This window comes from Macrotis lagotis, chromosome 1 (assembly GCF_037893015.1).
Source record: "Macrotis lagotis isolate mMagLag1 chromosome 1, bilby.v1.9.chrom.fasta, whole genome shotgun sequence".
Classification (NCBI taxonomy): domain Eukaryota; kingdom Metazoa; phylum Chordata; class Mammalia; order Peramelemorphia; family Peramelidae; genus Macrotis; species Macrotis lagotis.
The window spans coordinates 271,516,506-271,542,203 of NC_133658.1; the positions used below are offsets into that span (position 1 = coordinate 271,516,506).

At 36.4% G+C, this 25,698-nt stretch overlaps 1 protein-coding gene across 1 annotated transcript in view; it reads left to right on the forward strand.

The window, feature by feature from the left end:
• Positions 1-25,698, forward strand: part of SLCO4A1 (solute carrier organic anion transporter family member 4A1) — an 80,950-nt gene that overhangs the window by 36,152 nt on the left and 19,100 nt on the right. Inside the window, exons 2-5 of the mRNA XM_074210428.1 lie at positions 1,754-2,732; positions 7,932-8,022; positions 16,946-17,067; positions 18,028-18,139. Of these exons, the coding sequence (XP_074066529.1) occupies positions 1,919-2,732; positions 7,932-8,022; positions 16,946-17,067; positions 18,028-18,139 (1,139 nt within the window). The 5' untranslated portion in view covers positions 1,754-1,918. The remainder of the gene's footprint in view (positions 1-1,753; positions 2,733-7,931; positions 8,023-16,945; positions 17,068-18,027; positions 18,140-25,698) is intronic.

Below are 25,698 nucleotides of genomic sequence, written 5' to 3' on the forward strand. Positions count from 1 at the left end.
TAAGATAAAGGTTTCTACATTGTGAGTGGAAAAAATAAGCATAAGAATAGCAATTGTCTCATGAAAACTGAAGTCACAAGGGTGGGGTAAAAAAGGGGACTGGTAAGTAGAGGTGGGGCAGTGGAAATATTTTCAGGAAGGTGGAATATTTTAGACTCTCTTCACCACTCTAGAATTTATTCATGAAGTTGCTTATAGCAGAAGTTGGATTCTTTTAACTGGTTGGAAATTCATCACATGGTGAGGCTCATTATGAATTTGCTGAAGTTTCCTTAACATATTTATGTCACTTTTTTGGTGAATGAATTACTTGGTGCCTATTAGTAAATTTCTGTTGTCCATACCTTTAAAAGCACCTGAGTCGAGTGAACTGAACCGGCAGACCAGCCAATTGACATAATTTGGCAAAAGATGATCACACTTAATCAAATCAATTCTAAACTTTCTATTTCTGTGATCTTTTGAATGTTTTACTATTTGAGAGATCTGTGATTTTAATCTGTAAGGGAAATCCTTTCACTTATTCAGATCTTTCCATCTCCTAAGGAGATAGGTTTTAGCTAGTTGCTAAGCAGAAATGGTTTTTACTTTAACTGCTTCATTATATTCTACTGTCTAACCAAATTAACCTTCTTGTTATTCATTATATAAAACATTCCATTTCTTATCTCTTTTCCTTTTTTGCAAGATTCTGCACACACCCCTCCCCCACTTTGCATACTTTTCTCACCTTCAATCTGAATCCTTAACTCTCTCTAAAGCTCAAATCTTATATGAGGGCTTTGCTGATACTTCTAGCTACTTATTTATTTCTCACCGCCCCCTTGCTTCATCAACCTGTAAAAAATTGATCTTTTATTTATTTTGTATACATTTAAATAGATTTATACATGCACATATTGTCTCCCAGGTAGAATGTAGATTCCTTTCATTTATTTTTTAACTTTGTATGTCCAGACCTAGCACAGTGTATGGCCCACAGCAGAGGCTTATAAATGCTTGTTGATTGCTTAACTAACTGTAACCAGTTTTCCTTCAATTAGTTAGTGAGTCTTTGAATCATTTACATGTAAAATCTGTCACTGGATCCTGTGCCTTGAAGACCTTCTAATTTGATAGAATCATCATCTTTCATCATAATAAGTAGTCAGAAGAAAACTTTCCTGAAGAATGATATAGAAGAGGTCCCAAAAGGTTCCAGTCAAATGCTGTTATTTGTGTAAATGAAAATTTTTTTTAAAGACCCATGGTCATTTCCAGGAGTAGGATCATAGAGAACTTTTTAATTGAACTACATCTGTCCTGCTGTGGCCCCCTTTTCATTAAGGGAATTGGTTCCATGTCCTTAGTGACAGTACATTTTGTGTCCCACAACATGTTTGATGTTTTCAAACCGATTGTTAGTGAAAAATGAACAAGATACTTTGCCCATTTTCTGTGATTCAGGACATATGGACTGTCCTTCAGTAGTGATAAGCTAAAGTATCCCAAATTCTGTTTCAACATCAGCTAAATTTGAAAGATTTCTTTCCATTATTTCCCTTATGCATCTTTTTGTTTCTACCCAAAATGTACTTGGAAAGAATTTAGGACTGAGAAAGACTCATCAGTTGGTCTAATGGTTTGGCCACTAATTATAGAAATTGTAATTGAAGATTTAAGCTTCCCTTCAAATAAGGATGGGGGATTGACTGACATTCAGATTCATACAAAGATTAATTTGGAATTCACTAATTTAACATTTTTTTAATAGGAAGAAGCACATGCAGAAGTACACGAATCAGAGACTTAGAGTTTAAACACTGCTATTATCATCATCACCTTTTCTTTTCTTGAAACTTTGGAAGTCGAATCATTTACAGACACAGAACACAGAAGAACACAGAACACAGAAGATTGGATCCTCTTGCTGAAGGAAATGCCACAAAATTCAAGGGGAGAAAATACCTTCATTGCAACCCAGCCCTTTGTCTTTTCCAGTATACCTACTCCAGTTGAGAATGGATTTAACATTGACTCTCCAGGCACAAAAGAGCTATGTCACACACCTTTGAGCAATGGCACTGTACTTTCAAATGCTAACAGTCCTTTAGATTCTTGTATGCAGCCCCTCTGCAATGCCACAACTAGCAAATCCAGCCCCTGCAGTGAAGAAGTTAAATATGTGTCTTCGGAGGGAGAAAACATTGCCTGTGGCTGGGGGGCTTTCACCCCTGATTGTTTACAGTTTTTCAATACACCCAAAGGAATACTCTTTTTCCTCTGCTTGGCTTCTTTTTTGCAAGGGATGACTGTGAATGGTTTCATCAACACTGTCATCACCTCCATAGAACGTCGCTATGATCTCCATAGTTACCAGAGTGGTCTTATTGCCAGTTCATATGACATAGCAGCTTGTGTCTGTCTGACCTTTGTCAGTTACTTTGGAGGCACTGGGCATAAACCTAGGTGGCTTGGGTGGGGGGTGTTGATAATGGGGCTTGGCTCCCTTATCTTTGCTTTGCCTCAGTTTACCACAAGTCATTATGAAGTGAACTTCTCACAAGAGTTTGGAACATGTGGCTCAAATCAAAATGTATCCTGTACAGAAAGTACCTCAAGCCTCTCCAACTACAGGTTTGTCTTCATGCTTGGGCAATTTCTTCATGGGATTGGGGCAACACCACTGTACACTCTGGGAGTGACCTATCTTGATGAAAATGTCAAGTCAAACTACTCTCCAGTCTATATTGGTAAGTGTAATAGCCTATCAATGCAAATCTTTCTTTTGGTTATAAAATAAATATGGTGGTTAAAACACTGGCTCTCTTAGAATGGAAAATGAACTATTCCCAAATGGGGATACTATGAAAATGTGTGTATGTGTGTGTGTCTGTGTGTGCACGTGCATACTACTAGCAAACTGTTTTTCTTAGCAGAGACAAGGACTGCTAACAAGTCATCCTTTTGATTCACTTAAGTATCAAGATAGCAAGGGAATTTATCAATAAAAGAAATTTAGCACCTGTGGGGGGGCAGAGGACAATGAGTAAAATTCTTCAAAATGATTAATATCTAAGATTTTCTTATAGAATAAAAAAACTACTCACCTTAAAACAGGGTTATGCCCTTTTTAATTTTTGACTGTGGAGAGGAAATCCATGTTGCAAAGTGCAGAGGTTTTTAACCTCTCTGTGTCAGGAACCCCAGCATAATCTGTGAATAGTTTAGAACCCCTTCTCAGAAAATTGTTTTTAAATAATTAAAGGAAATGCTCAGTATTAGGTAGAAGTTAGTGAAGATAAAGATATAATTATTTTCTTATCCTAATTTATTGATCCCCTGAAATTTAAGCTTGGACTCCTTGAGAGTTCATGGACTGTAGATTAAGAACCACTGGGAGTCAAGAAGCCCTGAATTCAAGTCCTTTCTCAACTATATACTAGATGAGAGACCATGAATAAAGTACTTATTATGCTTTTTGTTTATTTATCATTTTATTTTTCCCCAGTTACATGTAAAAACAATTTTAATGTGTTTTTAAAACTGAGTCAACAAATTCTCTTCCTTCCTTCCCCTCATTGAGAAAGCAAGAAATTTGGTATAGGTTATAAATGTGTAGACATGCAAAACAGTTTCAAAATATTCATGCTGTGAAAAAAAAAGTATAGACCATCCCCCCAAAAAAAGAAACTTCAAGAAAAATAAAATTTTTAAAAAGTATGCTTTAATCTGTATCCTGAAAACCACCAGGTCTTTCTCTGGGGATAGAAATCATTCTTTATCATAAATCCTTCAGAGTTGGCTTGGGTCATTGTATTTCTGAGAAAAGCAAAGTCATTAACAGCTGATTATCCCAGAATAGATGTTACTTTGTTCACACTTTGTATGTAAGTCTTTCCAGGGTTTTCTGAAAGTATACTGCTCATCATTTCTTATAGCAGAATAGCATTCCATCATAATTACACACCACAATTTTTTCAGCCAGTTGAAATCCCCTCAATTTCCAATGCCTTGCCACCAGAAAAGAACCTTGTACCTATATAAGTACTTTTCCTTTTTGTTTTTTCATCTCTTTTGGAAGACAGATCTAGTAGTGGCATTGCTATGTTGAAGAGTATGTATGGTTTCATAACCTTTAGGACATTGTTGTAAATTGTGCTACAGAATGGTTGAATCAGTTCACAGCTCTATTAGCAATGCATTAATGTCTCATTTTTCCCTATATCCCTTCCAATGTTTGCCATTTTCCTTTTCTGTCCTTTTAGCCAATCTTATAGGTATAAGGTTGTACCCTAGAATTATTTTAATATGCATTTCACCAAACATTAATGAATTAGAACATTTTTAATATGGCAATAGTGAGCAAAGAAAACCCTCCAAAAATGTTAATATCTTTTGATCATTTATCAATTGGGAAATGGCTCTTTTTATAAAAAAAAAATTGTCCCAGATATCAATATGTTTGAGAAATAAGGCCTTTATCAGAGAAACTTGCTTCAAAATTGTTTTATATTTACTACTGCTAACTATATTTCCCTCCATCCTATCCCCCATCCTGTCCCTATTTATTCTATTTTATCTCTTCCTTTACCCTGTCCCTCTCCAAAAGTATCTACTTCTGATTACTCCCTCCTTCAATCTACCCTCCCTTCCACTACCACCCTTTTTTCTTATCCCTTTTCCCTGTAGGGTAAGATAATATTTCTATATCCAATTGAGTATGTATGTTATTCCCTCTTGAACCAATTCTGATGAAAGTAAAGTTCACACCCTCACCTTCTCCTTCCTCCCAAACACTCTCGACGTAAAAAGCATTGAGATAATTTACCTCATTACACCCTATCCCTTTCCCTTTCTTCTAGTACATTTTTCTCTCACCTTAAATTTTATTTTTTAGATATTCATAGTCATCTCATATCTATATCACTATCTATATGTACTACTCCCCAGTGTTTTAGTATTGAGTATATATGATTTACCAGTATCATCTTCTCAATAGGAATATAAAGAGTTCAACATCATTAAGTCCCTTATAATTTCCCTTTCCAATTTATCTTTTTATGCTTCTCTTGAAGTCTTGTATTTGAAAGTCAAATTTTCTATTCAGCTCTGATCTTTTCATCAGAAACGTTTTTTAAAGTCCCCTATTTCATTGAATGTCCATCTTTTTCCTGAAAGAGTATGCTGAGTTTTACTGGGTAGTTGATTCTTGGTCATAATCCAAGTTCTTTTACTTTACAGAATATCATATTCCAAGCCCTATTTAGTTGCTTAATCTTATGTTATCCTGACTGTTAACTTCATAGAATTTGAATTGTTTTTTCTGACTACTTGCAATATTTCCCCCTTGACATGGGAACTCTGGAATTTGGCTATAATGTTTTTGGGAGTTTTCATTTTGGGATCTCTTTCAGTAAGTGATTAGTGAATTCTTTCAGTTTCTATTTGACCCTCTGGTTCTAGAATATCAGGGCAGTTTTCTTTGATAATTTTTCAAAAGATGATGTCTAAATTTTTTTTAATCATGATTTTTAGATGTTTAATAATTTTTAAATTATCTCTTCTGAATCTATTTTCCAAGTCAGTTGTTTTTCCAATGAGATACTTCACATTTTCTTCTTTTTAATATTCTTTTGTGTTTGTTTTATTGTCTCTTGATTTCTCATAAAGTCATTAATTATCGTTTACTCGATTCTAATTTTTAAGAAATTATTTTCTTCAGTGTTTTGTATTTCCTTTTACATTTGGCCAGTACTACTTTTTATGGAGCTTTTTACTTCAGCGAATTTTTGTGCCTTTTTATCCATTTGTCTAATTCTGCTTTTTAAGGCATGTTTTTCTTTGTTGACTTTTTTACATCGTTTAACCTTTGACCTAGTTTATTTTTAAGATATTGCTTTCTTCAGTATTTTTTTGTATCTCAATCAAGCTATTGACTCATTTTTCATGATTTTTTTGCATTATTTTCATTTCTTTTATCAACTTTTCCTCTGTCTCTCTTACTTGATTCTCAAAATCCTTTTTGAATTCTTCCATGGCTTGAGACCAATTCAAATTTTTCTTGGAGGTTTTGGATGTAGGAACTCTGACTTTGTTATCTTTTTCTGAGAGTGTGTTTTGATCTTTCTTGCAATCTCAGTAACTTTCTATTGTCATTTTCTGATTTTTGTTCATTCTTCCAGATGATGAGAAAAATGTTAATAATGCAAATTAAACTTTTAAAATATGTCAAACATATTTTTTACAGAGAGCCAGTTGTTCAACATTTACCAGCATCCTTTTGTGTGTGTGTGTGTGTGTGTGTGTGTGTGTGTTTAATGAAAGCTTTTTCTCTATCTCTATTCATAGGTGAAAATTGTAGAAGCTACTTCTATAAGTTAACAACAAAGAATTTTCTGAATTGGCACATGAGGAAATGCATGGAATGTGCCCATGAAATAAATCAGCTAGACAGTTCTCTCCCTTGCCCTTGTAGACCTCCATTAATAGATAATTTGAAGAGAGCACAAAATTGTTTCTAGAACTAAACATAGTACAAAAGCCATTATCATTAATGAAATAATGCAGAGCACATATTTCAAGTAACTTTGTGATTTCATCTTTATATAGAAAGTAGAACAGGACACTGTCAATATTTTGAAGAATCTACTTCTTTTCAAAGAGTAAACTAAGGGTGTTATCATTGAGATTTTGAATTTTTTAAGTACAGCTGAATTCATCTTCAGATGAATTTAATCACTGATATACCAGATACAGAAGAATTCTGATATGTATTTCTGTTAGATTTCTAGTTATAATGCTCAACTGAATAATTTAGATAAATTTATTTCAGGAGTGAGTCAGTAGAGGAATTCATAGTTCCATTTAGAAAAAGTTGCAAGGATAATTCATGAGACCAGAGGCCAGTATTAATGCTGAATTTTGGCCCTCCCATTATTGATAAAAAGGACTTCAGTTGGTCTCTTGTGATTTAGTGGACCCACTTGATTGTTGGGTATATCTATTTGTCTATCATCTAGGAGCTTAAGACTATTTCATCATTATGCCTTCATGAAACTATTCCTTGACCTCTACAAGGCAATAAGTGTTGAGATATGTATGATCCAGCTTTGCATGCCGAGGATCATAGCTTTAGAGATGAAATAGAACTTAGAGGCCTTCTAATCCAATTCCCCTCATTTTTGAGTTGAAGAAACTGAAGCTCTGAGAAATTAATGACATGCTCAAGGTCACATAAGGAATATAGGATAGAGCAAAGGCTTGAACTAAGGTCATCAAATTCCAAATCCTGCACTGAACTATGAACTGCACCAGAAAATGCTTACCAGGACAACATTTTCATGGGGGGCATATTCCAAATGAAGTTAAAAATTGATCTCTTTTGTATGATAACCAATAACAAGAAAATATCTTTGGAAAATATACCTATACAACATAAAGAAATTGAGACAAACAGAAGTTAGATGGCTAGTCTAGTAACCCCAGTTGCATGGATAGTAAAAATCTGAGCCTAGATTTGAAGTCAGGTCTTCCTGACTCTGAATTTGAAGTCAGGTCTTCCTGCATTATCCATTGAATCACCTAGTTGCCTCAGGTGGATGATCTAAGATATTTTCCACATGTAAAAATCTGTGATCCTGACTAGAAGAGCCAAGACCTAAACCCAAGTTTCCTGACTCCCCATTTAATGTTCTTTCACTTCATTTAGGTGTGTCAGCTTCTTCTCCCCACTCCTCCCATTCCAAGTCTTCCTAGCCCCTAAGTAAGAAAAAGACTGTATCTCAGACATATCAGAAATGTGGCATCCAGAACCTCCATGGGGAACAATTTCTGGAGTTACATTGTAGTGGCAAAGTAGGGTTATCCAGAACAACCTGGGTAACACCTTTAAGGAAAATATATAATCCCCCAATTTAACTGTTCTATTTTGTTTATTTGTTTATCGACAGCAATTTTCTACACAGCTGCAATTCTTGGCCCTGCAGCAGGTTACCTGATTGGAGGAGCACTACTGAACATTTACACTGAAATTGGCAGACCGTGAGTAGACATTAAGTGTTTTGTTCTATTTGGACTCAAAGATACATTTGATTCTTAATTATATAGAAGAAACCCATTTGGAGAGGATTGTATTTATTATTCATTTGGTCTAAAGGACCCAAAGTGGGGAAACTCTACGCCAATTTAAATTGGCATCTTCTTTATAACTTATAATCTTAGAAAATGATTGGGGGTACTTCCAAGGTTAAGTAGCTTGCCCTGGAATATACAGACAGTATGTGACGGGGGGGGGGGGGGCGGATTTGAACCCAAGGGCTCCTGATGCCAAGGCCAGGTCTTTATCCATGATGCCATGGATGATTCTAATGGAAGAAACTGTGGACTTTTTCTTTGTGGCACCAAATTTGCTTGCACTCTTTGCTGAAGGTGGTTTCAACTCTAATTATGGTTGTACAGGAGAAAATCTATAGTAACTCTGACCACACACCCATAGGGCCACAGAGCTAAAAGGGTCCTCAGATGTTATCTTATCTAGCTCCACCCTGAGTCCCAAGAGTATTCCAGATGCAGGGATGAAGAGATGCACCTTCACATGAGATCAGTACCTCCAGCTCTCTCCCTATAACCCTCTCACACAAAGAAAGGATCTAGAAAAAAAATAAAAGGACCTAAATTTTAATCCCTGTCCTACACTTAATATCCTTGTGACTTTGGGCAAAATTAAACATAGTAATTATTAGTTTTTATAATATTAATTCTTCCAACTGCTATTAACCTCCTTACCTTTATATAAATTATTAATGATATTATTATTTTATTATTACTAATTATCCTCACAACATCCTATGTGAAAGGTACTTTTTATGATCTCTATTTTGCAAATTAAGGAACAGAGTCTGAGAGAAGTAAATTAACTTCTTCAGTATCATACAGTTTTGAGTTTCTGAATCAGGATTTGAAGTCATCTCTTACTGACTCCAAATTTAACACTCTACCCCTGTGCCCTCTAACAGGCTTGATAAAATCAAATGGTTGGTCCCTTTCTAAAGCCCCTTTCAGCTTTAGATCTATGATTCTCTGTGAAATAGAAAGAGCTTTCATCATACCATATCTACACTTAATAAAGAGGTATTGAGAGGAGACAGACTATCAGAGTCACTTAAGATGGTTTGGATTATGGAAGCACCTAATGTGGTCAGATTAGCAGATTCATATCAATCATATCCTGCAACTAGAAGAATCTAGAGAAAGTATCTCTAGGTTTCAGGGACTTCAAAGGCTATGTTGTCCAGCTTGTGGTGTTCTGGTATACTATTAATAATTGGCTCTCTCTTTAAAAAAAAAGTTACTGCAACACACTTGAAAGTTTAATCGGCATTTTTACCAATTTCTCCATCACTTTCTTAAGTGTAGACAATTAATAGAATAATAAATGAAGCCCTGATATGTAGTATTTGCTGATTTCCGAGGCCTAAATGCTCACACTGAAAATGTAACAATCAGTTCCAAGAACTAGCCTAAACTTGCTTCAGGACCTCTCCTTAATCAAATCCATACCTGAACTAGATAACTGATATATAGTCACCTAGTCATTATGGGATTTCAATGAGGATAATCACTTCATACCAAATACAGTCTCTTTTTGGACAACTTCAAAGTTTAATAAGATTTTGTATATTAAGTCTCTTTGTAATTTCTATTCATTGCTCCTACTTCAGTCCTGTGGGACCAAGCACTGTATTTTCTGTCATATGACAATCCTTCTAATACTTGAGGATAACTCTCCAACCTATTCTTCTGCAAGTCTAAGCATCTCCATTTCTTTCAGAAGATACTCATCTGACATCTTCTCAATTATCTTTTATTGTCCTGGTTGTCCTTCCTGGGATGATTTCTAATTTATCATTATTCTTAGTAAAACTTGTCAACTAGAAATGAACAAATATTTCAGATGTGGTCTGACCGGGGTAAAATAGAATAAAAATGGTTGTTGTTCAGTTGTTTCTATCACATCCGACTCTTTCTGACCCCATTTAGGGTTTTCTTGGCAAAGTAAGTCCATATCTAATTGAAAGGAGCTGGATGATTCAAACAAATACCATCCTTGTTGCTTGTGGGTTCTTTATTGTTTATTCTTTATTCAGAGAGACCAAAGGAATGCTGAGGAGGCTTAGAGAGATTTATGCCTTTTTATTGTACAACCTTGGCAGTGCGACCCTGCAAGTTCAAAACCACAGATATTTCATTCTGCATAGCCCAAATTTGCTTATCAGTTCCCCAAGTTCCTAGTCTACTTCTCTCCCTTGTCCACTTGTAGCAAGTCTGCTTGCCTTCACTTCCATAGCCCCATTTTCTTTCTTTTTTTTTTTAGGTTTTTGCAAGGCAATGGGGTTAAGTGGCTTGCCCAAGGTCACACAGCTAGGTAATTATTAAGTGTCTGAGGCTGGATTTGGACTCAGGTACTCCTGACTCCAGGGCTGGTGCTCTATCCACGGCACCACCTAGCTGCAACCATAGCCCTGTTTTCACATGCTCTCCTATCTACTGTCTACTGTCCACATGGTCTACCCTCTATTTTGGACACATACACACACACATACACACGCACACGCACATATAATATGACCTTGAACAAAACCAGCATGATGTCAAATCTGAGACTTACTTAAGTATCATCAAGTATAAAAAACTTATTTATTTAACAGTAGCTATTCTGGATTCCAAATAAGGGCTAAATGTTGGGCCTGATTATATAACTACTACTAAGTGAATATCCAAATGTGAGCCTTACCTGATAAGCTGGATCACTATGTTTAAGAAAAATTTCCAAGCCAATTGGTTTAACATACAAAGTGGTATCAGCTCCATAATTCTAAAATCTATGAGGAAACTAAGGAAGACAGGGTTTACAAACTTGCTGGAGTCACCCAACTAAGTATTTAAAGCCATCTATGAACTCATGCAGATGAAATATCCTGTTTCCAAGTCCAGTGCTCTATCTACTGTACTACCCAGTTGCTACTTACTAAGCTGTGTGACTTTGGGCAAGTTACTTAACTCACATCCAGGACAATCTCTAGTCATCCTAATCTATATCTGGCCACTGGATTCAGATGACTCTGGAAGAGAAAGTGAGGCTGTTGTCTTAGCTCAGCACACACCCCCCCCAATCCAATTCATATCCATGGCATGACCACATCTCCCTGAGGTCATAGTCTTCTTCAAAAATGAAGGACAAACATCATCATTCTAAATGCTTTGCCTTTTTTTCACCTCAAGTGGGGTGGGGAAATCTTTCCCCACAAATCTCCCCTCCTTGACAATTTTTGTTGATGGCACAAATTATTTCCCAAATTCATAATTTCAGCATTAAACTTTGACCCCCCAGCACTCACTTTCATTTTGTAGATCCAGTTGCCAAATTTATTGGTTCTTACTTCACATCTCACATATCTGACCCTTTTCTCTGTATATACTGTTACCACCTTATTTCAAGTTCTCTTCTCTTACCTGAACTCTAGCAATGAACTCCTAATTTGTCTCCCTGCTCCAAATGTTTCTTCACTCCAATTCAGTCTTAACACAGCTACCAAAATGGATTTTTTTTCTTTTTTTTTTTTCTTTTTTTTTGCAAAGCAATGGGGTTAAGTGACTTACCCAAAGGTCACAAAGCTAAGTAATTATTAAGTGTCTGAGGCTAATTTTGAACTCAGGTCCTCCTAACTCCAGGGCCAGTGCTCTATCCACTGTGTCACCTAGCTGCCTCTGAAAATGATTTTTTCTTAAGCACATATCTAACCATATCAATCTCCTCAATAAACTCTATTGTCTTCCTACTGGCCTTTTAGATAAAGTATAAACTTCACAGCTTGGCTTTTAAAGCCCTTCCCAAACTTTCATCAATCTTTCCAGTCTCCTTATATATCACTCCCTTTCTCCCACTATAATTCAGCCAAATTGAATTCATCTTTTTCTACACCTTTAGTACTCTTTCTCCTATCTCTGTGCTTTGGATTGTCCATACTTCCTGCATATAATGCACATCATCCTGACCTCCACTTCATAATATCTCTCACTTCCTTCAAGCAGCACCTTCTATAAGAAACCTTTCCTGATTCCTACAACTGCTTTATAGTTTAAATGCCTTCCATTTATTTCATATTTATTCTGTCTATTCTTGTATCTCTCAATATAATGTAAGCTTACTGAGATCAGGGATGATTTCTTTTTTTCTTTATTTTTGGTCTTTTTGTCACTTCCTGTCCCAAAATCTTACACAGTGTCCAGCACACAGTAGTTACTTGGTAAATGCTTGATTGATTTTCATGCTGCCAAAGTTCTTGTTATAGAAAGGTGATACAATGGAAGAGCTAAACCTGGAATCAAGTAGACCCAGGTTCAAATCCTGCCTTACTTTCTAGTTGTGTAACCTTGCGCAAATCAGTTGACTTTTCTCTATTACAGTTTTTTCGTCTGAAAATGTGGATGATTATAACACCCATTTTCCAGGGTTGAAGTGAGGAAAGATGAAATAGTATTTGCAAATGTTAGCTGTTATTTTGCAGCAAAATGATACTAGACTCATTGAGCTTACAGTATTGTAAAGCAAATTGGGAGGAGCAGGAGCTCCCAAATAAATCCCATCCTCATTGCCAACTGTAGAGCAAGAACTCTGGAAGTTTTCTTCTTCTGTCTGTAGGCTCTTTAATTCAGAGAGGCCAAAAGAATGCTATGAAGTCATGAAGATTTATTGTGCAACCTTGGCAGCTAGAGGCTACAGGGTCAAGTTCACACATAAATCAATCCTCATATCCCAAGTCCACTCTCTTTACTTCCCTGAGGGTCTAGCAGGTCTTCCCCCTAGCCTAGACATTTATAAGAGCATAGAACAAAGATGTCATCATGCCAAACCTGAGACTTACATAAGTATCATAAGTATAAACAATATTGTGTAATTGGTTGCATCCAGATTCCATTATTTGGACTTTACATCTGGTCAAGCTGGACAGCTATAACTAAGGGAAATACATTTTTATATCAGGCCAAATAACTTGTAAAGTACACTAATACTTCCACTTCCTTTTGTATCGTACAAAATATTAGTCATACCTTTCCTAGATTTTTAAAACTTTCTTTAACATTTTTTAAACAATATTTTATTTTTTCCAATTTTACATAAAAGCAATGTTAATATCATTTTTAAAAAAATTGAGTTCCAAATTTTTCTCCCTCCCCAAAATGGTAAACAATTTGATATCAGTTTTTATATGCAGTCATGTAAAACATATTTCCATATTAGTCATATTGTTAAAGAAGAAACAAACCAAAAGAAAAAACTATAAAAATATTAAATGAAAAGTAATATGCTTCAATCTGCATATATACTCTTTCAGGTTTTAGGGGTTTTTTTTTAGGTTTTTGCAAGGCAAATGGGGTTAAGTGGTTTGCCCAAGGCCACACAGCTGGGTAATTATTAAGTGTCTGAGACCGGATTTGAACCCAGGTACTCCTGACTCCAGGGCCGATGCTTTATCCATTGTGCCACCTAGCCACCCCTCAGGTTTTGTTTTTTTATGGATGTAGTTAACATGAGTCCTTTGGAATTTTCTTGGATCATAATATTGCTTGAGAAAAGCATTCATAGTTGATCACAGTGTTGCTGTTACTGTGTATAATATTCTCCTGGTTCTCCTCATTTCACTTTATATCAAGTGAGTCTTTCCCAGGTTTTTCTGAAATAATCTTGCCCAATATTAGTATTTCATTACATTCGTGTACTACAATTTGTTCAGTCATTCCCCATTTGATGGCAAAGCTTTCCTTAAATGCAAACAAAGCTCATGTTTTAGTTCCATGAATTATGTTTGTTTGTTTTTTTTGTAGTAACAAAATAGGAAATGACTAAGATTCACAGTTGCTTTTCAGTGCTCACAAGGAAGAAGGAACTTGTGATAGGACATTAGAATGGGAGCTGGAGGGTTAAATGCCCTTCCAGTAATTTCAACACTGGAACACTAAGAATTCTTTTGAAAGAGAGATTCTGTTGATAAAATCATTTTTAGAATGCAACTGAAATTCCAATTTTTTATTTTAAATTCCAATTTCATTTTCTTTTACTTTCTTCTTGTATTGACTAGTTAACTTGTTTTTATTTGTGTGGAGGGATGGGTGGAAGGGAAGGGCAGGAGTATGGAAATCCTAAACAGAAAAAAAGGAAACATGAGAGACAGCATGGCATGGCAATTGGATATCAGCTTTGGAATCAGGAAAACCTACATACAAATCCTGTCTTTAACATCTACTAGCTGTGATCATAAGCAAATTACTTAACCTCTCAGTTCCCTAAGCCACTCTCTATGATCATTAATTACATGCAATTACCTATCAGCATCAGTCAGTCAGCAAGAATCAGTTGAGTTTCCATAACAGACATTTTTAATACTATAAGACCCCAAAAGTGGGGCAAGGGGGAAGAAGAATCCTTTCTCACAAGGACTGAAATTTTTCTCAGATTGATTTTGTTGATGCTTCTTATTTGCGATTATCAAATTTCATTCTTTTTCAGTTAGCTACTGAGCAGATTCCCTGACTGAATTTTACTAGTCTTCCTTTTCCAAGCTGTCTAGTTGGATTTATTTAATATTTATAAACTTCATTTCAGGCATTTCTATACCTTGAAATCATTCCACAGATGGACTTCCTTGACCTTGATCTTTCTAAAACTTTACAGCTGTTACAAATTCCAATATCTTGCTACATATTGAAGAATAGGTGTATCAAATGTTGCTATTATTGAATGCACCAAAAATGTATATTGCTGTAACTGGTACTTAATTTCTCCTTTATTCTTTTTGAATTCTTCTGGAAGCAGTAAAATAAAAGATACTATAGTAATGTTCCTGGCCTAGAAAGCCTGTAGTTATCCTTAAAAGTTATGCAAGAAATGTCTTCAGATGGGCCATGCTGGACTATTACTTTCTTTCCCAAACATTTTGTAGTTTGCTCCATTGCCCCAAATCTTTTCTAGGAGATTCATGACAATTGTGTGTGTGTGAGCAGTCTGGGATGTTTGAGGGGGTCATAGCAATTGATTTCCAAAGTCCTTTCTAGTTCTAAAGATCAAGTGCCCTGTGCCATAAGTCATTCTTCTCCAGTTTTCCTTGTTTATAATAGACCTGTAGTTTTCCCAATCTTATCTGATGACTCAGAATGGAAAGCCAACCTTGGGGTTCTTGCAGTTTAGAACATGGAAATAGAGGCAGTGTATACAGTGTGGGATTCAGAAACAGGAAGACCTGATACAAGCTCTGTAAACTGGAGTCAGAAGACCTGAGTTCTAATCTGGTCTCAGATACTTATTAGCTGGGTGACCTAGGAAAGTCACATAAACTTGTTTGCCTTAATTTCCTCATTAGCAAAATGAATTAGAGAAGGAAATTACAAACAGCATCAGCATCTCTGGAAAGAAAATCCCAAATGAGGTCACAAAAGAGTCAAACACAACTAAAGTGACTGAGTAACAATAAATCTAGGGCAAGTTATTTAATATATTTGGACTTCAATTTCTTTATAAAATGAAAGGAGTTAGACAAGATGACTTCTAAAATCCCTCCTGATTTTAACTATAATATTCTAAGTAGTTTCCACAGCAGAACTGAATTGCCCATTAGACTAAAATTCTCCTAAATCATCTTCTTATTTACATTTTCAGTTAGTAAAGAAATTATTTTTGCATGTAAGTTACAACTAAACTTGTAAAAATCTTTTTTGCTGCAAGCTTACAGCTGGTTCTAGTTGAACCTTTCTTCTCTCACTTAGAAAATTTTATGAGGCCCCAGATATGCAATCTGTTCATCTCCTTTAAACTGTATTAGTTTTAATGACTGGGGGATAGCATACACTGCACTTGCTTGTCTGAGGAAAGCCTGCTTATCCTAGACCTCAAAATAGGAAGTCTGGTATCTGGAGGCCCCCTTAAAATTATTTTGGAGAGAGATCAATTTCCTGTAGTTCCTCACACTAATCCTTAGAACTAGGCACTTAACTGCAAAGCATGGTGTCCAAATCCATCATTAAAATTACTTGAGAGGCCACATGGGGTGATGGAAAGTTTTAAGACCTGGAGAACTGAGTTTGAAACCCAACTCTTAGATTCTTTAATAGCTGGGTGACCTTTGGCAATGCCTAGTCTGCTCCATGCCATACCACTATACATACCTTCCTCTTTTCCAGATCCCCTTTATTTGTAGTCTTTTCTTCATTTAAATGTAAGCTTCTTGAGGGCAGGTACTATCGTGCTTGCATTGGTATTCCCAGCACATAGCAAGATGTCTGAAGCATATTAAGCATGTTATTGATGATAATTCTTTTTGTCTACCAACCTATGTATCTATCTACCCATCTATCTAGTTAGCTAGCTATCTACTTATCTAACTATCTGACTACTTCCCTACTTACCACCTACCCAAACAATCTTCCCTCTATCTGAATTTCTTCATCTATAAAATGGGCTTGATGTTACTTACACAACCTACCTCACAGCTGTGAAAAAGGCTTTATAAATTGTACTATTACAAAGAGGCAACGGGGTTCCCCCAAAAGAGCAGTGAATTTGGAATAAGTGGACCTGGGTTCCTATCTCACCTCAACCACTTTTCATAATTGTGACCTTAGAAAAGTCATTTAACTTTTCTGGGTCTCAGTTTACTTTGTTAAAATGATGGGGTTTGACTTGATATCTTCTGTTGTTAATCTGTGATCCACAAGCATCAAGGGTATGGGAACAGTTCTTATTTTTTCATCAGAATAAACAGCATATTTATCAGTACCCTGTACAGACCTAGAATAATCAGATTCCATTAGAAAAGTATGTGAAGAAGGGGCACAGTGCTATGGTGTGTTCATTTCTGTCTGAATTTATGATAACCAATGAAACCAAACATTACTTTTCCCCCCTCCTCAGGACTGAACTAACTACAGAAAACCCTTTGTGGGTTGGGGCCTGGTGGATTGGGTTCCTGGGAGCTGGAGCATCTGCCTTCCTCATTTCTATCCCCATCCTTGGTTACCCTCGTCAATTGCCAGGTAGGCACTTCCTTTTCCCAGTCTTTCTCATATAATAAGACATCTTGAGGCAATTGAGACCAATTGTTCCAATGGCAGGGACAGGCAGCCCACACCTTCCATCTTTTCTTCCCCACTGCCATTGGAACAATTGGTCTGTGAAAGCTTTTGAAATTTCATTTCTAACATGATTGTTCTGGTTCAGTCAAGTGTGTGAAAGAGACTGAGCTGAACCACCAGGGTTTAAATACTTCAAACAAACAGTTACTAATTGTGCAAGGAAGGAGCCTAAACCTTTTTTGCTTGTGACTAGCCTCTGTTTTCCATGTTAGCAAATCTCAACTCTATTCTTTCCATTTACAGTATACTGATTTATGAGTACTTACAAATAAGGAAGAGAATAAAATTGTGACTGTGGAATTAGTGTGATTAAATAATTTTGCTTTCCTCCATACTCTCCATCTCTAAGCTGCCCATCTGTCTCCCATCTCCTGTTCTCATTCATCAGATAGACCCCCTGGTGGCTATTGGACATATATGGGAACAATCACTTCCTCTCCCACACCCTCCTCCAAAAAATTCACACTTTCTAGCATTTTTGACTTTTTGCAGAGTCTTAATAGCCTCTCAAAGATGATGAACTGAAAGTTAGAACTCCCTAAAATCATATTCAGACCTGATTTCCACAGATAGTCCTGTCTTCCTTGTCTCCAATCAGATTATGAAAATTCCAAATCAATAAGTATTGACAGGACTTTGTGCCATCAAGTCACCCATTTCTACTCATTGTATAACAATAGGCCTAATGATTACAGTAAAAGAGTTTAAGGCACTGGGGAGTTTAAGTGAGATTTTAAAATAGAGGTGTTAGAAATGCAGCTTGTCTCTTTAAGCATCATAAGTATTGTCAATAAAATGACTTACAGGATTCTTCCCATTCTTCCTATTTGCCTTTAAACTTTCCCTTTCATCTTCTTACAGGATCTCAACGCTATGTGGTAATGAGGGTGTCTGAAACTCATCAGTTAAAGGACAGGAGCCATAACACAGCATCTGATCCAGATTTTGGGAAAACAGTCAAAGATCTGCCTCTGTAAGGACCTGTCTCATCAGCCTTCTGAAAACACTGCAGCTGATGACACTATTATTTGTAATGAATCTCTTAAATTTTGCCTTTCCTATTCTGCTTCCCCTTACATCCCAGGAAATGAAGTTTTCATTATGTTTCCCCATAATTCCCTTCCTGGAAAAGTGTTTATTTTTACATCTTAAAGATAGACACAGCTTAAATGACTTTTTCAAAAGTTACATAATGAAAAAATGATTGATTTCTAAACCTTCTGAATGTCACAGAAGTGCCTTTTTCTTCTGATTTTCAGGTTAGGAAGTAGAACTATATATATATATATATATATATATATATATATATATATATATATATATATATATATATATATATAAAACTCTTTAGAGCTAGACTCCTCTTTTCTGAATCACTGTCTTAACAAATGGGTCTGTGGTCCTCTCACTGGGCAGCTCACTTTTGTTACAATCAGGCTGGGCATCAGCTGCTAGTTAAATGCTCTGCTCAGCAGCCTTAATATTGTCACTGTTAACAGTTTCCCTATGTGCTTGGCATCTGAAAGCACCCTCACCCCACAGTAGTCCTTTATCTTCACAAATCAGATCTCACTCAAATGAATGGAATTATGAGAAATTAGTTACCAAATTAGCTTCCTCTAAATCAGAAGCAGGGAGTGCCAGCAGGATTTGCCAGCACCAGGATGATGCAATTTAACCCTCAAAGAAAATTTCAGAGGATTATGAGTTACAAGTGATTCCAAGAAGCTGAATTCTATGCTGGCTATGTACCATGCTCAGCAGGGTGGTGTCAGGCTCATACTATTATCTCATGAAGCATTTAAAGGATTATAGTAAGAAAAAATTATCTACCTCCCATTTCTTTTTCATTTGCCTCCCCATCTGTTAGGCATTTCTTTTTATCTTCTTTGTTTCCAAATAATCACTTCTTTTTTTTCATGTCATAGTGATTTCATCTCCTCCTTTCCCCAACATTTGGTTTGATTTGACTCTGTGCCATTTTCCTTCAGTTACTTGAAATATTGTCTCTGCTCACAAAGACAATTCAGTTCAGAATGGGATTTCCAGTGGACCACAGCTGGTGCCCTGACCTCCTTTTAGACACTTTAGAGATAGAATTCAGTTCCAAAGATTCTGGCAACACTAAGAAGCTTCCCCCGCCCCAGATTCCATTAGTAAATCTAATTGGCCACATTAGGACTGGATGAGGCACTATTCACTGTGGGAATTGATTACAACCACTGCAGGGGGCTAAAGGATGTTGTTAGGGCTACTGCCCTATTTTCACTTTAGACAGGATGGATAAGAATAAATGACAGGTACAGCGTAATGTATTTCTGCAAAGACATTCATTGTCTTTGTATGCCCTTCTCAGTTCTGCTTGCGACTGAGACAAGAGGCAGGAGACAAGCAGAAGGAAAAAATATGAGCCATATAGGAGATTTAGATTATCAAATTCTTATTAGGATTGTTTTTTTTTAAAGATTTTCTTTGCCATTCTCATGATTATGTTTTTTACCTTTGCAAATAAGTCCAAAAACACCATTTGTCATTCTGAGGAGTAGTTATATTAGTAGCATTGTTCTATTAAGTGGTATAGAACAAAAGCTTGACTTGGCCTCTGTTCAAGATGAGACTTAACAGGACTTTTGGAAGGTCCTACATTTGGATTAAAAAAATTATAAACTACAAAAGTATAGGGTACATAAGACAGCCAGGTGATGCACTGGGCTTGAAATCAGGAAGACTCATATTCATGAGTTTAAATCTGGCTGATCTCAAATACCATCCATATAACCCTAGTCAAGTCACTTAACCCTGTTTTTGCCCCAGCTTCCACATCTGTAAAATAAGCTGGAGAAGAAAATGGCAAACTACTTCAGTATCTTTACAAAGAAAACTCTAAATGGGGTCATGAAGAATCAGACTTAACTTAAAAACTACTGAACAACAAAACACAGGCATAGAATTAATGACAAGCATGACTAAATAACTACTGAGGATAAAGGGGAAGGGGAAGAAGAATCTAGAGATTTTATTTGGACTGTACGCTAATATGAACCAAAAATGATGTGTAGTAGCTAAAAAGTTAAAGCAATCATAGATTACATTAATAGATGTAAAATTTTCAGAATCCTTGTCAGATGACAACAGAAGAGCTGAGTTCAGTTACTTGGGGCCATACTATAGGATAGATGTTGAGAAACTGAAAAGTATCCAAAATGAGGTAGGGGCTGGGAGTTAGGGAAAAACCAGGATAAGAGAATACTGTCATTTAAAGGTTAATGGAAAGAATTGGGGGGGGGGGCGGGTTCAAATACAGAGACTGCTGACTGCTTGTAGGATATGTGATAGAAAGAATTTCTGTTCTGTTGTGGGGTGGGTGAACTAGGTATGCATTAAGATCCCTGTGAAGTTTGATAAACTCTTGTCAAAGATCAGTTGCCCTGATAAATCTTAAGGTAAGCATGTCCTATCTCTGGAATAATGAAAACAGAGTTTCATGTATTCACTAGGTCACCAAATGTTGAAACTGGATTTGCATTCAGAGATACTATCACTGAGACCTGACTGGAGATGTTCTGTCTAGATCAGTTTTCTGACTCTGTCATTATTTCTACCACAATTAAGGGCAAGATATGAAATTAATTCTCAGAATATTTGACCATTTGGAAAGTAATAGGGATAAAAGTAAAGGGAAGAAATTGGCCCCAGAACCAGGAAGATCTGGGTTCAAGACATACCTCTGACCCATGCTGGCTGTGTGACCGTGGACAAATGACTTAAGTTCTCAATGCCTCAAGCAACTCTAAGGGTTTAAGTGACAGAGGAGACTACTTTAGTAAAGATGATTTTTTTCTTTTGTCACTGAGGAACTCCCTACATTAATGAAATTATTTATTGGTTTTACACACACACATACACACACACACACACACACAGCCAAAATTTAATCAGATTTTCCTATTTAGTTGGTGGTGAATTATTTGCTTCATCAAAGGTTGAATTGTGAATGTATTTCACTGAACCAGATGCTGCCAATAAGATAAATTCCAGAAGAAAAATGCCATTTCTCAGAAACATAACTCAGCCTCTAGGGAAATTAAATCCAATAATTACAGTTGAGCAAATGCAGATAATCATAAAAACCAAGGAAATTTTTTGCCACCTGAAAACACTGTCCTTAACTCTTGCTATTTGAGAGGACTCCTTAAGATGTCCCATTATCTCCTTCAGAGACTGTTTAGGTAAAAAAAAAACAAAACATGAGGAAGGAAGAGTGATTTTCCAAGCCTATTGTCTGAGCTCCTGTAGCCCAGTTGTACTCATTTTATTAGAAAAGCTTTCTGTTATCAGATGGCAATGACCCTATTAACTGAGAACATATTAACTGTGACTTTTTATTAATTTGAAATGAGAAGTAGTAGGTATTGTTTCTAACCAGAGCATAAGCGATTAACCTATTGTTGAATACAGGACCAAAACTAAAAATTTATCTGAGGAGAGTTCCACAAAGCATTCCTGGCACAAGCATTTCAAATATACCTTTAAATCACCATTTTAAAAACTTCATGGGGGTGGGGAGGGACCTTGAAACAAGAGGGGCACACCTGTATACTACCTCATTAGTGCATGGAAGAAAGGGAAGAGAAAGCAATCATGGCTCGTCATAATGCTGGGAGAGGAAGCAAGAGAGAGGAAGCATGCATGCCATCTGGTATCTTTCTGATTCTAACTCCTACTTGCTAACCAGGTGCTCAGTTGTTTTCCCATGCTGAAGGAGTACAAGTGCTATCTGCACCTTTACATTTTTATGGCCTTGGGCAAAGTTCTGATCACCCTTCCTTAATAATGGCTCCAAATGAACTGTTTATTAGATACTGGTCTCTCTTTTTATTCTTTCTTGTGGTGCTGACATAAGCCTTAAAGTTGCTATCAGAGCAGAAGCTGGGATTCTGTAAGTCCTAGCACATTGAAAATGCTTTCAAATCAGACCAAGTGAATGACTGGGATGATTTTTTTTTTCTGCCACAGCAACTTTCAACTCTCTTCTAGGATTAGAGAAGAGTTGTAATCTGCACCAGAGAAGGGAGTACCCACACTCGATCATTTCTTGATAATAAAGGAAGATATTTCTCCACCCCTCCCACCCTCATGGAAGAGATCAAGTGGTTAACTAGAACGGAAACACCCTAGATTTCAAAAATAAACCTCTGGAAAACTAGGTTGGCTCATTTTAACGTGTACAGGGAGCAGCAAAAATGATCTTATATTATTTCCATCAATTAAACAGCCTTGACCTAGAATCCAAGGTACTTCAATTCTACTTTAGAATTGCTTTAGAAAGCCATGTGACTTTGGACAGGTCCCTTCTCCTTCTCTTGGCCTTCTCTATAAAAGAAGGAAAAGGTATGAATAAACAAGCCTCAAAACTTCCTCCTTCCTTTGAAAGTCTATGATGCTAATTTAGATCACAAAGTGAAAAGATGCCATTCCACTAATACCACCTCTAAAGGACTAGGTCCTTAGGACTCTTATTTCAAGGAGAATGATGAATGCATTTTAAAAATAATGTTCCAGAAGGATAATTGAGTGGTTGGGGGGAATCAATGGGTTGTTTCAGAGATAAGGTACTCATCTGATAGCTAAAGAGATTTTCACACTCTCCTATTAGTCCAAGAGAAGGCAAAAACATTTCACACCGTTCATTTGAGGCATGAATTGAAAAAGCAGAATTGAACAATGGACAAAACTCTGGAGTTGGAAATAAGAGACTCAGTTTGAAATTCTAGCTCTAACACTAGAGCTAGACTGTGACCCTTTTAAATTCAGCTCATCTTTCTAGTCTGTCCTTTTTTTTTCTTTTTGGTACCTTTGACTTATGTCACTTCATCTGGGCTTCAAATTCCTTCTCAATAAAATGAATTATATACATTATATACTATGAATATATGTATATACCTATGTATATACATACATATATAACCCTTATTATTATTATATATCCATTATATAAATGTATCCATATTATATATCCATTTTTATGTAATATACCAATTGCTAAGAAAAGGATTATATATGTGGTGGGTATATAAAATATATCATATATATATATTTATATACATACATATTATATAATCACATTTAAGTCTCACAAGCACCCTGGGAATTATCTGTTTCTATTATTCCCCTTTTACAGATAAGTAAACTGAAGCAGAGAGATTTGGTAATATTTCCAGGATCACATGGTCTATAAGTATCTTCAGGCAGTATTTGAACTAAGATTTTCTTGAATCAAAGCCCAGCACTCTTGTGTACTGTGCAGAGCTAGCTGCCTCACTCTCCTTGCCTAAAGAGCTTATTGTGAGCAAAGTGCTTTGGGAATTATATCGCCATACTTTGTTTTTGTTAATATAAGTATATTGCACAACCTTCCCATGCCTTATTCTTTTGACTCATTCATGTCCTTGTTTATCCATAAAATTCCTCTGAAGGGAGGTACCACCTCTGGTGAAAAATGAAGGAGATCTATAATGTGACCATTTATACTTACTTAAACTCTTATTTGTACTGTGAAAGTCAATAGTACATACCACCTATTTTGACCTGGTTTATAAAACATTTTCTCTCCCAAATTCAGATACCAGAAGATTAATTTATTTCACTGTCATTTGAAAGCCTATAATTGCATAGCCTTAGAAAATTATAATTACACAAAACACTCAGAAATCTTCTTTCTCATGAAAAATTACTTTTGTTCAACTGAAGGCGTGAGAAAGAATATTATTATTACCCATGCCTTGGTAATATTTTCCCTTCATCATATAAATAATTAGTTTATTCATATATTCCTAAGTGAAACTACAAATACAAGCAGAGAGTTCTGGAATGCACTCAATTAGTCTAGTCCTTTGGAATTTGAATCAGTTAGACCTAGAAATATTAATGTACAGAAATATGGATATAAAGCCCAGGGGAATGGAAAGGATGTAAAGTCTTCAGATTGGATGTGCTATAATGAAAAGACTTACTGACTTGAAATCTAAAGGCCTAGATTATATCCTGGATCTGCTACTTAATAGCTGGGTGATCTTGGGCAAGTCAATTTTCACCGCTAAGCTTTGACTTCATCTATAAAATGGAGAGATCATTGAATAAAATGACTTTTAAGGGAAAGATGACAGAGGAAAAAAAGTATTTAATATCTATCATGATCTAGGCATTGTGCTTTGATTCTCATTAGCAAGACGTCTGGAAAGTAGTATTATATATCCTCATTTTATAGCTGAAGAAACTGAGGCAGCAGAGGTTAAGTGACTTGCTCAGGGTCACACAGCTAATAAGTGTGTGAGATTGAATTTGAACTCAGGTTTTCATGATGCTTAACAGACCCCAGTACTTGATCCAGTCATTTAACTTTGGCTTCCTTGTTGTCCAAGAACTAATTTATAGGAGATTTGCCTTCCATTACTCTCTCAAGACCACTCCATTGTTGCTTAGAGTTTTTTCAGCTCCCAGATTGGCACCATAATTCTTCATACTGTTACTGCTTCTAGCAATAATCATCTCTGGGGCCACTTGATTTCCCTGAAGCAATCTCACCTATATGCAGTCTTCCCCTCCAGGAAACAGATTTTCTGTGTTCCTCTACTACATCTCTATTTTGATTTTCATCCTCTCTCCTTGTCTCTTCTTCTCTACTTCTTTCCTTCTCTCCTCTTCCTCTCCTTCTGTTCTCCTTCTTTACCGCTCCCTTTTCTCTTCCCTTTTTTCTCTTCCTCTCTCTCTCTCTCTCTCTCTCTCTCTCTCTCTCTCTCTCTCTCTCTCTCTCTCTCTCTCTCTCTCTCTCTCTCCCCTCCCCCTCCCTCCCTCCCTCCCTCACTCCCTTCTAACCCTCCCCCCCCCCCTACTTTTCAAGGCTAAGTCTAAGACTCTGGGCAGGTTTATTTCCAGCCATGACTCAGTCATTCTCAAAAATGGTGTTACTAGGAATGCTTATGTCTGGAAACATCTTCAATAACAGAATAAAAACCCCACTAATGGTTAGTAAGAATACCAATGATCATGATATCTGAGAACATATCTCCCACAAATCTCATCCATATCTCCATGGCAACACTTCATGAAGACAGTGATCATGTTTCTCCCCCCTACCAATTCTTCTCCTCTGCAAGCTAAACCACCTCCAGTTTTGTCCTCTAATCTTCAACTAAATGCAGCAAATGTTTTCCAAGCACCTAAAGCACTATGTATAGTAGGCACAGGGACTACAAAGCCCAAAACACAATTCCTACCCTCAAGGAGCTTATATTCTACTGAGTTATATAAAACATTACAAAATAAGTAAATGCAAGACGATTTTAGAATATAGAGAACATCAACTACTATGAGAATTAAGAAACATTTCCTATAAGAGGTAGCTCCTTAGAGAAGCCTGGAAACTAAGGATTCTAAAGAGAGAGAAAAACAGCCTGCCTTCCAGATAGCTTGAAGAGAACCATGTCATGTTAAGTATAAGGAACAACAAGGCTAGTTTAACTGGATCTACAG